This window comes from Xenopus laevis, chromosome 1L (assembly GCF_017654675.1).
Source record: "Xenopus laevis strain J_2021 chromosome 1L, Xenopus_laevis_v10.1, whole genome shotgun sequence".
Lineage (NCBI taxonomy): Eukaryota > Metazoa > Chordata > Amphibia > Anura > Pipidae > Xenopus > Xenopus laevis.
This window is the reverse complement of record NC_054371.1, coordinates 152,722,133-152,739,619: the sequence shown is the minus strand read 5'-3', so window position 1 is coordinate 152,739,619 and position 17,487 is coordinate 152,722,133. Positions and strand designations below refer to the sequence as shown.

The 17,487-nt window shown below is 38.2% G+C and overlaps 3 gene segments (V, D, J or C); all 3 read left to right on the top strand.

Annotated features, from left to right (window-relative positions):
• LOC108695618 lies at positions 1 to 507 on the top strand. The segment is given in 2 exon segments: positions 1 to 106; positions 191 to 507. Coding segments are annotated over 2 exon segments (357 nt in total).
• Positions 508 to 10,414: 9,907 nt separating this feature from the next.
• LOC108695617 lies at positions 10,415 to 10,877 on the top strand. The segment is given in 2 exon segments: positions 10,415 to 10,484; positions 10,561 to 10,877. Coding segments are annotated over 2 exon segments (357 nt in total).
• A 4,003-nt stretch (positions 10,878 to 14,880) lies between these two features.
• On the top strand, positions 14,881 to 15,426 carry LOC121400797. The segment is given in 2 exon segments: positions 14,881 to 15,025; positions 15,110 to 15,426. Coding segments are annotated over 2 exon segments (462 nt in total).
• The last annotated feature ends 2,061 nt before the right edge of the window (positions 15,427 to 17,487 follow it).

Below are 17,487 nucleotides of genomic sequence, written 5' to 3'. Positions count from 1 at the left end.
CCAGAGAAAGCAGAGGAATCAGATGTGCTACATCCAACTGGCAGACTTATAACTCACACTGTCAGCATGAAGTTGTTTCTTGTTATGTTAATGACACTTTTATCAGGTAATAAAAATAAAGAATAATACAATTCCAATTATCACATAACATTTTATTTTTAAAACAATCGTTATGTCTCTTCTTTTCCAGGAGGTCACTGTGATGTACAACTTGACCAGTCAGAGCCAGTGGTGATAAAGCCGGGAGGGTCTCACAAACTGTCCTGCACAGCCTCTGGCTTCACATTCAGTAGCTACTGGATGCACTGGGTTAGACAGGCTCCTGGGAAAGGATTACAGTGGTTATGTGAAATTAGCCCTGATGGGAGTAGCACATACTATGCTGATTCAGTCAAAGGAAGATTCACCATCTCCAGAGACAATAATAACAACAAGTTATATCTGCAAATGAACAATCTACAAACTGAAGACACTGCTGTGTATTACTGTGCTAGTGAGACACACTGACAAATAGTCTCAGAGCAGTGCAGCAAAAACACAAATACTGTACTTCCATTGTGCTCCAGTTGAGGGCAGCTAAAGCACCATCACCTCCCATTAATAAATGAAAACCAAATGAACACACAAAAAGAATACTCTGTACTCTTATGCTAAATATTTTCTGATAGTCACAAGAAAACAGGTAGTAATTTACAATAATTAAAGGTGGTTATTTAAATAATTTATATATTTATAATTCTGTTAAAACTATTTCTATAATTTTATAGTTTATAAATATCTATTAAACATTAACTTTTGTACACGAGAAGGGTCATTTATGAATGCCTTGGATGCAAGTGCAAGAGCTTTAAGGTTAGGGATAGACATAGCCATTCTCAGTCTGCTCTTCTGCTGTTCCATTTGCCTGTACCCGCAACAGTGAAGGGGTAGTGGAGGAATGGATTCATGGCCTGCATTTATACCTGTACAAAACTTTGTTACCTTACTCCTTTAGTTAGACATTTTGTACTTTGGGCCTTTTACATTTTTGAAACACTGAACACAGGTATAGGATTCATTATCCAGAAAGCTCAGATGCCATCTCCTACAGAGTAAATTTTAATCAAATAATTCAATTTTTTAAAATGATTTCCTTTTTATCTGTACTATAAAATAGTACGTTGTACTTGATCCCAACTAAGATATAATGAATGCAGAGGCAATTCTTACCCAGCCACACTGTGAAGCGGCTTTCATGCTGCCGCATCTGTGCTCTCTGCACTAGAAGAGTCAAATGTTCTGTTTGATAACCAGAAAATCAGCTTTTTACCCTTAAAGTTGCTGCCCCTGCTAACACAACTCAGCTCATTGACACAGTGCCCATGAATGAATCTTTGTTAGAGGCAAAAGAATCCTATTGGTTTTATTAAATGTTTCAATTGTTTTTTTAGTAGACTTAATACGTATGGTGATCCAAATTATGGAAAGACGGGGAGGCACATTTATCAAGGGTCGAATTTCAAATTCATGTGAGGTTTTTAAAACTCCCAGAAACGCCCATTAATTCGATATTTGACCAATCGAAATTTATTATTAACTCACACAAATTGAAAGGAACTGAAAACTCGAATCGAATCAGATAAAACTCGATTCAAAATTGAATGTCAGTAAGGCTACAAACATCTCCAAATTCAACCCCGGACCTCTCCCATTGACTTAAACAGCAATTCGGTAGGTTTTAGGTGGCAAATAGTCAAATTCTAATTCTTAAATTGAAAATTGATAAATCTTGAAAATCAAGTTAGAATCTTTTAAAAAGAAAACTCAAATCGAGTTTGGATAGCTCCCTAGTCGAATTTGACCATTTTAAACATAAAGAAATTCAAAAATTTAAAAACTTTAACTTCGAACATTAATAAATCTGCCCCTTAGGGTCCAGAAAACTCCAGGTACCAAACATCTTGCATATAGTCCCACACGTGTGCATCAGTTGATAACACTCCTCCTACAGAATGCTGTATTGATATCCATTTTTCAAAAGATCAAACACACTTTTATATATTTAATGTTGAAATGTAACGTGGGGCCTGACATGTTCTTATTTTCCTAGTTGTCCTCTGCCATGTGACTTGTGCTCTGATAAACTTCAGGCACTCTCTACTGCTGCACTGCAAGTTAGAAAGATATCACACTCCCATCCTCCCCCCTCCCCAGCAGTCCATCAGCAGAACAATGGTAAGGTAACATGACAACAGCTCCCTGACACCTCTGCTAAAAGAATCAGCTGCCAGAACCTATAGGAGCTACACGTTTTTATGGTGCTGCCCCTGCTCTGCTTTGGGCTAATAGCACTGCAAGTGGAGAAAGTGTCCTGTATTTTAGCAAGTGGGGCATACGGCTGATAGCAAACAGGAAGATATGTTGCCCATGAGAAATCTGTGCTACCTGTAGGCAACAAATCTCCTAAAAAGTATTTTTGAGTTCTATGGTTTCAGTGGAAATCACTAGTGCTAAATTATATGAATCACATAACTGCTGGAAATTGCCTGCTGCTGCTGTCAGTGCAAACCAGCTATGATTAAAACAGCCCTGTCTGTCACATCTTCTTATTATATAAATTGTTCTGTGGCCAGGGCTGCCATCAGAAATCACGGGGCCCCGCACAGCAAAATTTCCTGGGCCCTCCTCGCCACCCCTCCCTTACCCATCAGTATGAAGGCCACACAAGACATAAGCGTTAAAACATTAAGTGCCCCCCTACAAGTTAAAAAAAGACCTTTGGTGCCCAGGGCCCCCCTACAAGTTTTTTATGGTCAGGGCCTCCTACAAATTAAAGAAACAAATTGGTGGCCAAAAACGCCCTACATGTTTAGGAAAAAAACATTGGTGCCCAAGGCCCCTACAAGTTATTAAAAAAAACACATTTGGCCATGGCCCCTACAAGTTAAAAAAAACTGCACTTACCTTGGCCACGGAGGTCAGATGCTGGTATCTTGAGTTTCCTGTGCTCTGATTCGCCAGTAAAATGTAAGTCCCGGTAAAGCTGCATGGCGATTGGATACCGTAGAGGGGAGGTTCAAACTTCACCCATCCAATCCCCATGTGGCTTTACCGGGACTTACACTTCATGGTGAATCAGAGCATAGTAAGCAAGATTTAGTCATCGGAGCTCCAGCCTGTTCTCCCTTACAAAATCTGCAGCTCACTGATGGCAGGGGCTGGCTCTGCAAGTTAGTGCAGCATGGCCGGGACCCCCTTAACTCCCCAAATCATCCAGTAGTCCCCCCGATGGCGGCCCTGGCTGTGGCTAACATACACAGAGAGGTGCAGTAGGAGGTCTGAATTTACTGCTCCAGGTTCCTCACTCAGTGTGCTTTTCTTTTTTTCTATTATCAGGAGTGACAATGGTGCATTTTAGCTGCTCTTACCACTGGTGGATACAAAGGCCCTGTGTGCCACACCCCTTATGGCTACTATTGGTAGTACCGGTGGTTTTTAAACTGAGCTTTGTTCATTTTTGTGATGAGAACCAACTATAAATGCTGTGTCACATATATATTGAGTGAGAGAAAATAGTTCCTCAAACCACTGAACCCTTTACCCTTCCAAAAGGCAGGTTACCTGAAGCAGGTTTCTACATTCTAGTCAGAGATTGTTTGCACTGCTTTAAGTACTCTGAGTAGGAGAAACAATAGCTTATCTGAAAGCAGTTCCATTGTGCCTCGGCAGCTGTGTCTGAAAGCACAGGATCAGGCACAATGACCTGAAATTAGTAATAAAAGTGTAATTTAGCAATAAAAACTACAGCATAATGAGACAATCCCTTTCAATACACAAGGTTTCCACTTGAATTTCATTTGCCTAACCACAATCCAACTCTGCAGTAGAAATTTTCCTTAACCAAACTCACACTAAATCAGTAATGCTTTAATACCATACTCCCCAAAGCAGCTTGTCAGAAAGTGGTTTTGGGTAGGATAGGTTAGGTAATTAAAGGACCAGTAACATCAATTTTTTTTTTAAATTTGTTAGTATAGAACAAAAAAAAACACAAAGAGAAATTAAACTTTTAAATCACTAAGTCTTTATTAAGAAATAACTTACCAAAACTCCGCTTGTGCTCCTCTTCAGAAAAGGCGATCCATCGTGCGGAGCTCAATTTCTCCTCCCTGTCTTCCTTATAGGAGATAGCCAGGGAGGAGAAATGGAGTGCCGCATGATGGATGGTCACCCTGTCACAAGCGGAGTTTCCGTAAGTTGTTTCTTAATAAAGACTTAGCGATTTAAAAGTTTCATTTGTCTTTGTGTTTTTTTTTTTGTTCTATACTAACAAATTTAAAAAAAAAAATTGATGTTACTGGTACTTTAAGCATGGTGGATCAGTGGCAGTGGCCACAATAATAAATAAAATATTCAATAGTTGAAAGGTATGTAATATAGTAGTAATTCAGGAAGCATTTTACACAGGCTAGAAAATGAAAAGCATTTTTTAAAAAAACATAAACTATGATTAACAAGGCTTGAAAGTATTTCCAGGATGTTGCCTAAACTTTGACATTTCAACAATGGTCTGTAGATAAAGGATTTTAAATAAAACTGCCCAGAATTAACAATTCTGCTTCCCATATGTGCTGGAGAAAACATAAAGCATGAATTAAAGGTGAAACATTTGGTAAAGTCACCCTCAGCATTTATTGGTCATTTGTTTGGAAGGAAACATCTGCTATGGGTGATTATACCTGAGAAAACTTCATATTTCAATATTAAATTTCCCATTGGAACAGTAATAAAAATGTGACAGCTTAAATCACTACAGGTATGGGGTCAGTTACCCGGAAACCCGTCATCCAGAAAGATCCAAATTACTGAAAGGCCGTCTCCCATAGATTCCATTTTATTCAAATAATCCCTTTTTCTCATTTATAGTAAAACAGTAGCTTGTACTTGATGCAAACTAGGAAATAATGAATCCATATTGGAAGCAAAACCAGCCCATTGGGTTTATTTAATGTTTAAGTGATATTCTAGTAGACTTAAGATACGAAGATCCAAATTACAGAAAGATCTGGTATCCAGAAAAACCCAGGTCCTGTGCATTCTGGATAACAGATTCCATACCTGTATCGGAAAAGGTTCTTCTGTTACTACTTCAGATCCAGTCTTTATAATTTGCTGTTTTGCCAGCAGAGATACTTTACTAGTGGGGGACACTGCATATTAATTCATGCTTGTCCATATCCACAGATGTATTTTATCATAAACCTCCTCTAGCATCAATACTTTCATTCAGATATCTTTTTACTATTTACATTTTTTTCAAACAATTGAAATAACTTGGGCGGCATATATATTAACACTTTACATTACTTAACATTATGCAAATAATCAAATGTTCTGAGAGGCTCATTGAAACCTGCAGCTCCCAGATAAAACAGAGGAATCCGATGTGCTGTATACAACTGTCAGTCCCATAACTCACACTGTCAGTATGAAGTCATTGCTTGTTTTCTTAATATCCCTGTCATGGTTATCAGGTAAGAATATCCTAATGATATTGAATGATAGAATTCTAATCAAAACTTGTTTTAACTATCGTTATGTCTAATCTATTTCAGGAGGTCACTGTGATGTACAACTTGCCCAGTCAGAGTCAGTGGTGATAAAGCCGGGAGGGTCTCACAAACTGTCCTGCACAGCCTCTGGCTTCACATGCAGTGGCAACTGGATGCACTGGGTTAGACAGGCTCCTGGGAAAGGATTTCTGTGGGTGTCTGCTATTAGCGATGGGAGTAGCACATACTATGCTGATTCAGTTAAAGGAAGATTCACTATCTCCACAGACAATAATAACAACAAGTTATATCTGCAAATGAACAATCTACAAACTGAAGACACTGCCGTGTATTACTGTGCTAGAGATGCACAGTGACAAAAGAACACAGAGCAGTGCAACAAAAACATTATTCCTGTCCTTCCATGATTCTCCAGTTGGGGGCAAATGCCAATTCTCCTCCCATATATCCAGTGAAACAAAATTAACACACAAAAACCCAATAACCTTTCTCTGCAACAATCTTATACTAATGACATTCTGCCCGAATTGTCTATTCGATTCTATTTCCCAGTCGAATTTCGAGGGATTTAACCCCTCGAAATTCGACCCTTGATGAATTTGCCCCTAAGTGTGCAAAATACAAAAAATAGGTGCAGTGTAATGCTAATTTGTTTTGTACTTTGCACACTGTCTTTCCCTGTTGCAGAATTGCCACATGCCTCTGTGCTGTGTTTTGGAAGAGCTGCCATAGTGAATATGATAGGTAGATATTCATGCTTTTTTAAAGGGTTTAAAAAAAATTAAAATTTTGATAAATAGGCATCTAAAAATAGCTACTATTATATGAATAACAGTCAATTAACAAGAGAGCTGAGAGAAAGCAAACGAAGAGGCAGAACTTGCTGCTAAGTGCTCTTTATTGCACACAACATGTTTCGGGCCCAGAGCCCTTTATCAAGTGTACAAATCATTATGTGAACAAACTTTTAAGGTGTAAAACAGGAAGTGAGATCATAAAACATCGTATGTCAATCAACAGTGGTGCGGTGCTGATGTCATCTTAATTTATATTAATAAAAATATAATAGCCTTTTTGCATCATTATTATAGTTCAACCGTGATACAGTGCTGATGTCGTCACAATATGTGCTCATAAAATCAATAAAAATGTAAAAATAGTACAAAAATAGTCCAAAGGATCTTTTGACTTCATTCCAAGGTTGCAAAATTTGCATGGGTATTACACACAGGTTGTATATACAAAATGTTTCACTAAAGTGCTAATATGCTAATGGACACAAAAGGTACTGCCCATTTCTAGGCCTACCACTAAAGCAACATGATCACATGTCTATTTTACATAGAAGGATTGCCCAATATTCTTACCACTAGTTGTACATATAATGTAACTCCCTTGAAACTTATACTTGATTTGTTTCTTTGCAGATAACAGAATTACTGAGCCCAAGATAGTTACATTATATGTACAACTAGTGGTAAGAATATTGGGCAATCCTTCTATGTAAAATAGACATGTGATCATGTTGCTTTAGTGGTAGGCCTAGAAATGGGCAGTTCCTTTTGTGTCCATTAGCATATTAGCACTTTAGTGAAACATTTTGTATATACAACCTGTGTGTAATACCCATGCAAATTTTGCAACCTTGGAATGAAGTCAAAAGATCCTTTGGACTATTTTTGTACTATTTTTACATTTTTATTGATTTTATGAGCACATATTGTAACGACATCAGCACTGTATCACGGTTGAACTATAATAATGATGCAAAAAGGCTATTATATTTTTATTAATATAAATTAAGATGACATCAGCACCGCACCACTGTTGATTGACGTTTTATGATCTCACTTCCTGTTTTACACCTTAAAAGTTTGTTCACATAATGATTTGTACACTTGATAAAGGGCTCTGGGCCCGAAACATGTTGTGTGCAATAAAGAGCACTTAGCAGCAAGTTCTGCCTCTTCGTTTGCTTTCTCTCAGCTCTCTTGTTAATTGACCTAATTCCTACACCTGGAGTGGGGGTGCCTTGCTGAGATTGAGAGCATAGCTGCCAGTTCCCCAGTCACCCTGTTATATTGTCCATGAATAACAGCTTCCCTTGTAGTGAACATTGGAGTCACACAAGAAAATCTGCAACATAAATGGGAGATGGGTTCAATGGACATTTATTAAACTTTAATAAATGGACATCGGTATTCAAAGAAATTTGGAGAAATATTTCATTATGAAGTCTCCTGCTCTGCATCAAGATTTTTCTCTTTATAGAAAAAAAATCCATAATCATATAGTTAATATGGGCTGAAAAAACTGTCCATTGTGTAATTTTGATTTAGAAGATCCCAAGTGATTATAGCATTTATATATACCTTATACACATCACATTTATATATTTTTCATATAATCTAAGATAAGGGTCAGGGCTGCTTCTGCCATGAGGCAAGGTGAGAACCTCCTCAGGCGCATGGAGCAGCCATTTACCAGGGGAGGCTAAAAGCACCTCTAGTAACTTTAAGAGCAATAGCACTCACTGCACTAGTGATGCTGCCTCCTCCCCTGGGATCCGCTCAGATGCTAATTTAGTGGGAAAAAATACAAATTTTTCAAGATTTATTATACCCTGAGGATAGAAAAAGTCAGAATCCTAAAATCCGGTATCTCAGACCTGCCGGGGTTAAATATATAGTAAGTCAATAGGACTCCCAAAGATATCTTGATCTGCTTTCAGGTGGAAAATCAAAAAAAATTGTATGATTTATTTTTCCACATGTTTTGTGGTTTTTCCCTGCACATAAAATTTTCAGGAAAATGTATTGATAAATAAGCAGAAAAATCTGTGAGAATTTGGTAGGAGTATTTTGCAGAAAATAATAAGATAAATTTGGACTATGATAAATGGGCCTCCCCAAGTTAAAAGCACGGAGCGGGAGGGGGGCGGCAGTCCCTGAAACGCTGCTGCTAAAGGAATGTTTTACTCTCTGTTAAACATATTTATAATGGAGTTAAATTGAAAGAATACTATTCATGCATATTATTATTATTATAATTATTAAGCAGGGTGAAATCTTTAAACAAAACAGGGATTGTTTGTCCATTTATTGCAATACATTAAAGTTGGCCAAATACATCAGTCATCCCTGGTCTGTCAAGTTTTATTCTCACGTTTATCTGGTTCCTTAAGAATAATTGTAAATCATTATATATTTTTAAAGACATTAAGGGGGTTATTTACTAAAATCCAAATTTATCTCAAATTTTATTTAAAAAAACCACGACCAAGCTCTCATGCCCGATTTTAGCTTATTTATTAATAAAATGACTCAATTTAATTGGATTGTGGAAAAATTTGATAAAATCATGTGAACGCCCGAATCGCTCACATTTTTCGGGCTTTTTCACGAATTGCCTGAATTCTTTGGACTTTTTCCCGAATCACTCGGTTTTTGCCCTGAACACCCAAAAAAAGACAGATTTTCTGGCTAAACCCAGCGCAGTTCACGAAAACGTCAAATTGAGATAGGTACCTCTCCATTGGATGGATTCAGGCTTTTTGCAGCATCGGGGTATAATAAATCTCAAAAAAAATTAGTTTTTTCCCTTCTAAAAATTTCTAGTGAAAATAACATTCTGATTTTAATAAATAACTCCCTTAAACATTTTTGCGACCATGTCTTATTGTGCAAATGAAATTTGCCTCTTGACAAAGCCAATGACAAAAACAATGGCTGTCGAGGTGCAGCGTATGCGGTGAATGTGGGGATCCCCTCCTGCAGGTCTGAAGTGCAAGGACTGTCGCGGGTAATCCATATGGAGCCACAGTGGAGACGCCACCACACGGAGTCACAGTGGGGCTGCTCATGGACTTTCGCTTGGTCGGTAATATTTTTACATTTAAATTGAGCGGGCCACATTGGGAGACACCAATACCCTATTGACACGTTACATAGGGCGATGGCCTGCCCGCCTCTTTGGCAAATCCAGATGCTTACCATTGGGCTCTCCCTGAAGGTTTTGGTTTAGACTGAAGGTGTATCCCCCCTAACACTTAATAGAGACTTGTTTCATAGGGGGTGCCTCATACAAATTGGCGAACTTGACATGCCACAGACCTGGGGATGTATTAACATCACGCTTTCGCTACAATTGATTGAATATTAACATCAGATAGTCTGAGACTACTCACTTACTCAAAAATTGAGACTACTGTTCATTATTGGAGCGTTCAGGTCTAATCCTAAATACGCTATCTCATACTACAGCATATAATTGCCATCCATATTGTTGTATGCATATAGATTATAGCAAGGGATCCCTTTTGCACATGCAGCGCTGCTTAGTTTTATTTTAATTGGTTTTAATTTTGATATTGGCATAGTGTTGAATAAATATTGCCTTTTATTTCACATCTAGGAGCATTTATTTATAATTGAGCAATTTGGGGTCACATAGGCAGGGGGAGAAGTCCCATTTCTGTTGTGTATATATATTACGAATTTGTTGGTGGACACCCAAGCCCATTTGCTCCCATATATATTAGCAACATTGTATATTGGTGCCCACACTGCACTTAAGTTGGTGTGTATTATTCACATGTCTTATTGTCCTTGCATAATTTTAAAAAAATCACACCCCTTTTTTATCTAAACAAAATTATATCTTGCTTGTTCTTTGAGGTCTATTATCTCTACTGTCTTCCCAGACTTTGGATCTTCATTTCATAAAAGAACGGGGTTGATCACAGACTAGATATATAAAAACTGCAGCATTATGCAAATAACATTCAAATATATTGTTGAGTTTTTATTTTTAAAACCCTCCAGCTCCCAGATAAAGCTGAGGAATCAGATGTCCTGCTTGCAACTGCCAGCCGCATACCTCACACTGTCAATATGAAGATTTTTTTTGTTGTTATATTGTCACTTTTGTCAGGTAGGAATGTTTTAAAATTATTGAATACTATAATTAAAATAATAATTTTAAAACTATCTTTATGTCTTTTTTCCAGGATGTCACTGTGAAGTGCAACTTGCCCAGTCAGAGTCAGTGGTGATAAAGCCGGGAGGGTCTCACAAACTGTCCTGCACAGCCTCTGGCTTCACATTCAGTAGCACCTGGATGTACTGGGTTAGACAGACTCCTGGGAAAGGATTACAGTGGTTATGTCACATTCACCCTGATGGGAGTAGCGCATACTATGCTGATTCAGTTAAAGGAAGATTCACCATCTCCAGAGACAATAATAACAACAAGTTTTATCTGCAAATGAACAATCTACAAACTGAAGACACTGCCGTGTATTACTGTGCTAGATACACACAGTGACAAATAGTCTCAGAGCAGTGCAGCAAAAACACTTATCCTGTCCTTCTATGGTGCTCCAGCTGGGGGCAGCTAAATCACAGTCGCCTCCTATTAATAAGGCAAAAATGAACATGCAAGAAGTTTACTGTGAATTAAAGGTGTTATTAAGATAAATATTTTTACTATAAATATTTAACGCGAATGTGAACCCAAAAATTGTGTTTTACGCCTAATTCTAAACAACCTTACATTATACATTCATTACAAAATTTCTATGGTTTATTTGTTTATGTATTGCTACTGAAAGCAGTGGCCCTGACGGCTCCAACTGTTGATTTGGCCAGATTTGGTGAGGTGAAAATTTGTGGGGGCCGACCATTCAGCCCGACATTCTTTGAACCATTAACATTAAATTACAGGAATCGAGTAATCGTAGCAGTAATATTTGGGCACATTAATGAAATGATCTGCCACTTGATCTATACTGCTGCCTGTGTGCTGAAGGTGTTAGCAATAGACACGTACTGGAACATAGTGATGCGCTGCTCTCGCATACTTTTTATGTTTACTCCGTACTGGTCAGGACGACTTAAGAAGTATTCGAGATCGGCGGGTAACTACGTGCCAGTACGTGTCTATTGCTAACACATGGTGTGAGAATATCTGGTAGTCTAGTAATGGTGTGAGGGGGAAACCCACCACCATCTTGCCAGTCCCTGACCATTCCTAGTTTGCTGCCTGTCCTGACCTTTGCCGTTTATTGACTACTCTCTTGGATCCTATTACTGTACTGCTCTCCTTTTCTTCTCAGGGTGATGGTGGTAACATTGCCCAGCCTGGAGTACGAGGACTGGCTATTGTTTTTGTGTTTTGGGGTGATATAAAGGCCATATTGACAAAAACAAGTCTTTGCTAGTTTTTGGCCTTGTGAATTGGTGGGTTGGAGGGTTTTTCTTTGGACTTTTGCCTATGGACAGAGGGATGGACTCTGCGGGCAGGAGGGTGTATGGGTGGGTTTGTGGCTTTTGGATTTGCTAATATTATGTTATATTTTGATGAATTAATGTAACTGTATTTTTATAATAAAAATCCCTATTACTGTACTGCAATATTGGAGCTATTAACCTGGCCTGTGAACTCGACTACGCTCTTGTCTCCTGATTTGGTACTGCTCTGCCTGATTGGTATCAACTCGACCTGTCCCTTAACCAGTCCTTGTTCCCCATTCCTCTAGTTCACATTTGGTTCCCTTGCCTGTCCAGAACTTTTCTCTTGGTTCTCTCACTATAATACCTGGTGGTATCTGACTAGAGGAGGGCTCCTCCTGAAGCAAAAGGCGGAGGTTATAGGCAGAAGGGTGAGACAAGGCCAGGACCTTGGGGTTTGTTCTGGGTTTGGGACACCTTACATAACACATAGCATGTTTGGTACGGGATCTCCCAGGTTCTTCTTCTTGGCACTCAGATGGGATTTCCCTAGAGAGGCTTTATAAGGGAGACCGAAATGTTTTATCAGTTAGTTTTAAAGTTTAAAGCTTTGCAGCAAATTGCACTTGATTTCAGAACATACACACCTAATAGTTTGGGTTAATACAAAAAACGGTGCATCTTGAGGTTTGCACGAGAGACTGGAAGAGGAATAGGAGAGGGCCTGAGCAGGAATGTACTTATATCAATTTCAATAACAAGTTTTGGTAGTGGTAGTTTTACCCCCCATTTTGAAAGCTGGAAAGAGTCAGAAGGCAAATAGTTAAAAATAAACTATAAAAAATGAAGAGCAACTGAAGTTAACTTAAAGATGACCTAGCATGTTAATCACTCTACTTCTAAGATTTAGCAGTAACAAAATGTATTATCTATACTGTACCTACTGTATATTGTACCTTGGTGGAGACTAAAAGACACTACAAACACTTATCACTTTGTTCAACAATATGAACAATATGCAAGGGAGGGAATCTTTTTAACAAGTGAGGGAATACAGGATTATGGAAGATAGCTCATAGTACTCATAGTAAGTTGATCCAGGGACTAGTCCGATTGCCATTTTTTCCTCCTCTGAGGCAAATTGGAGAGGCTTCAAATGGGTTTCTTTTGCGTTCCTCTGGATCAAATAGTAGGCAGTCAGGTTATATACAGACTTGATGAACTTGATGGACGTGTATCTTTTTTCAACCTAACTTACTATGTTACTACATTACAATCTCACAGTGGGGGACAACAAAAGCACATTAATATCCTCAGACCAGATTTCTTTAAAACAAAATGTATTTTTATTCATCTGCCAGGATGAATAAAACAAAGAGTAGATGGAAAACACATTTAGTTTAAAAGCCTTGGAACTGTGCTGAAATGTCAAGGACCACAAGGGACTATTTTTTAAGCCCCTGTAAGATTTCTATTCTATATCCCTGAACGAAGAGAGACTATTATAGACAATGTGTGGTGGTTACTCATGAAAGCCTAATAAATTGCAAACGCAAATACAGAAGGAAATATCTTTAAATTTGGAGCCACAGATATCGCTGATTCACTTAAAAACAGAGTTACAATTACTAAAGACAATGGGAAGAAGCAGGTCTACCTCCAAATGACTGGGATGGAAGTTAAAGACACTGCCATGTATTACTGTGCTCTAGATGTAGTTCACAGTGACAGTGACAATGGTGGGAATTTAAAATCACTTTTGGAAACCTATAACTAATTTAACAACCTCATTCTCCAGAAGGGATGCACCTGAACCACTATTTTAGGATTCGGCTGAATCCCTAGTCCTTTGTGAAAGATTCGGCCAAATACCAAACCAAATCCAAACCCTAATTTACATATGTAAATTAGGGAATTGAAGGGCAAAGAGAACAAATTTGCAGCATGTGGATAAAAGTTCTGTAACTCCCTTGTTTGTTTGATAAAATGTCTAGTGATTTTTTGGATTCAGATTCGATTGGGCCAGGCATTTGGATTTGGCCAAATCCTACTGAAAAAGACAGAATCTTGTCTAAATCCTGGATTCCGTGCATCCCTATTCTACATTGAAAGAAAGATTGCAATTTTATGGCTTTAACAAATGTGTAGTGTATGTATTAAAACTTCTTACTTAAAAAGTTCTAAGAATACACAACCTTTAACCAAATGCACTATTCACAATTAATATTTGCAATGTAATAACTGTCTTGTAGATAATATTCCATTGCAAAATGCTCATTTTTATTATTATTTATACAAACATTTTTCTGTTTACAACTACAGTATTATTACATTTCTCCATATGAGACTATATTGTATGAAGAAACAAATCATCTACAGACTGAAGATTCAGCCATATATTGATTTTATAGATTATAAATGTGTTTCATGTATTCCAGAGCAGACTAGCATACCAGTTCTGCGCAAATGTAGTCTTGTCATGAACTATTGGGATTGTCAACTGAGGTTTGGACTACAGCTAGGTTCATCATCTCATGTTTTTGAATTATGGCACTGTGTAATAGTATAAAAAAGAATGCACCTTTATGCAGTGTCGGACTGGCCCTCGTGGGCCCCTGCCGCTCCAGACCACCTCTCACAAACGTCGCAGTAGGGGGCTGGAGGGAGGCCCTGGACCAGCAGTCCTGGTGGGCCCTGGGCCCCCCCAGTCCGACCCTGTAATTTATAAGGGCACCAAGGAGAAAAACATCACTGGTAATGTTGCCCATAGCAAACAATCAGATCTTTGATTTGGTTTTCTAAATTGTAGATAACTGTTTAAATCTAATTGGTGAATGGTTGTTATGGGCAATATCACCAGTTATGTTAATAAATATGCCCTAAGTTTACCCAGGTGCAGTAGCCCACAGCACATATCGTATTGGTTGCTATAAGTTACTGCTCCAGGGAAAACATTGTGCCTTTTATTACATATGGATATGGGTATAAGTTCTTGTTCCAACAAATATGTAGCTTTTGTGTCAGAGCAGTTTTATACAAAATAAAGGAGGAGGATGTGCACTCAAGCTGGTTATACTAATCATTGCTAAAATATGCAAATGACAATCAAAATTTCTAAGTTCTTCAAAAACCTGCAGTTCCTAGATAAAACAAAGGAATCAGGTCCAACTGTCAGATCCATAAAGCACACTGTCAATATGAAGTTTATTCTTGTTCCTGTTATATTCCTGTTATGTTTATCAGGTAAGAATGTTCAGGAGATATTGTATACTTACATTTCCCAACATATGAATGTAATAAACGGTCTTTATGTCTCATCTTTTCCAGGGGGTCACTGTGATGTGCAACTTGTTCAGTCAGAACCAGTGGCAATAATCCCGGGAGGGTCTCACAAACTGTCCTGCACAGCCTCTGGCTTCACATTCAGTAGCTACTCTATAAACTGGGTTAGAAAGGCTCCTGGGAAAGGATTACAGTGGGTGTCTTATATAAGGCATGATGGGGGTACCACAAACTATGCTGATTCAGTTAAAGGAAGATTCACCATCTCCAGAGACTCTAAAACCAACAAGTTATATCTGCAAATGAACAATTTACACACTGAAGACACTGCCGTGTATTACTGTGCTAGAGACACACAGTGACAAAGCAATGACAAAAACTCCCATTGCTCTTCCAAAATCATGCAGCAGGGGGCAGCAGACTAATAGGAAAAGGAGCCTGAAGACTCTCATTGTAAACACACGGATTAACACATCAACCAATTTGTGAGCCAAATATTCACCTTATTTATAAGACCAAATGAATTATCCCAACCTGCTTTTGATAATCGACCCCTTGAATCATTATGAAAATAGCACCCACACTGCAAGGTAACAACAGCATAACATAAAATATATATTAAATAAGCATACAATGTGCAGATCAATGACAGATAGATTCCAGGGAACCTTTTATTTACACCCAGGTTTCTGGAGCAAGAGCTGGTGCTACAATACCCCTGTTACAGCCATTTACTCATTTGGTCCCAGAACCTTCTTCAGGTAACACAAAACTAGTCACCTACTGAGAGACACATGGTAAACAAACAATTTTGTATGTGGTGACATCCCACCCCACCCCATGAAACAAGAATAATGCGCTGACATGTTTATTCACATAAAGTCTCTGTGTAAATTTACCAGTGTATTCTGTAGTGGGGAAAATTTGTGTATTTAACCCATAAAAATAATGTAATATAAGTGGGATATTAGCATGGAGTAGATGTATATGACTCCAATTTGTAAATGGATTTTGCAGTCTCTCTGATTAAGATCTGGAGATTGAGGGGCCTATTTATCATGCTGTAAAAAAAAAAAAAAGTGTACAAAAGCTGTGTAAAATAAATGGTGAATATATCAACGGGGAAGATTTAATATGTGGTGTAAAAAATGGCACCACACATCACCAGGCATAGCTGTGTAAAAACAGAATAAATTTGTGTAGTTGTTTACAAGCTTTTTCTTTGAGCAACTTCCGCCAGAATTGACATACAAAGGTCTGAAGCAGTGTTAATCAACAGCAGCAAATCTGACGTTCACATGGTGTAAAATAAAACACACCTTGATATAGCCGCCATTTATTCTACACAACTTTTTAAGCCTTTTTCTGTGAATTTCATTTTACACAACATAGGCCCCAAGGTGTGTTTTATTTTACACCATGTGAATGCCAGATTTTCCGCCATTATTTTACACTGTTCTAGACTTTTTTAAGTAAGTTCTGGTTGAAGTTGCTCAAAGAAAAAAAGAATACAAAAAATGACTGCATTTTTAAGCCATTTCTTCCATGGCAATGTGCGGCAAATTATTCTGGCTTTCTCTACCACACACAGGGTCGGACTGGGCCAGCGGGACACCGGCAAAAAACCCGGTGGGCCCACAGTTCTTGTGGGTCCTGCCGGGCCAGATCCGCACCCTGCACCTCTTCCTCTCTTCCCTGCATCTTCCTCCTTTTGCCGACCGCAGTAAAAACAGTGCACGTAAGCGCAATTTCGCACATGCGCACACACGCCTTTTCCAGTCTGTTGGTCACGGCAAACTGCACGCGCCATTTTGTGAATGAAAGGCATTGACCATGTTTTAAACAATATTATAATAAAGGTTTTTGTTATTTTAATAATATAATGCAGATTTAATCTTAATGCTTGCATTGCTGTATCCTATTGATACTAGGGGTCATCTGTATTTTTAAAATAGCATCTTGTATCCCTCAGCAACTTATAGTATTTTTGTGGGTGCCATCTTTGATAGGCTTCCCAAATTAAATTTTTTCTTCTTCTATAGACTGACACCTAAAGAAATTTGTCGCCCATTTTAAATCTGCATACTGTGGGGGAGAGATCTCCTGAAAATGTTTTATCCTTACCTAACCTTTAAATCGCTGCTAGTAAAACACATTACACATGGGAAAAAGCAAAAGAAGGCATTTTATATGTGCAATGTATGAACATGAGGTATCTTAACTATCTATATATTATCTTACTGCTTATAATCGTTACTTTAAATAGAGGATAGTTTTACACAATTTAAATTCTTGATATAGCCACTCATGCCCCTTTTATCAACACTTATGACATTATGCAAATAACAATCAAATATTCGGTTTAGATTGCAGCTCCCATATAAATATAGGAAGTCAGATGTGCTGCATCCAGCTCCCATAAC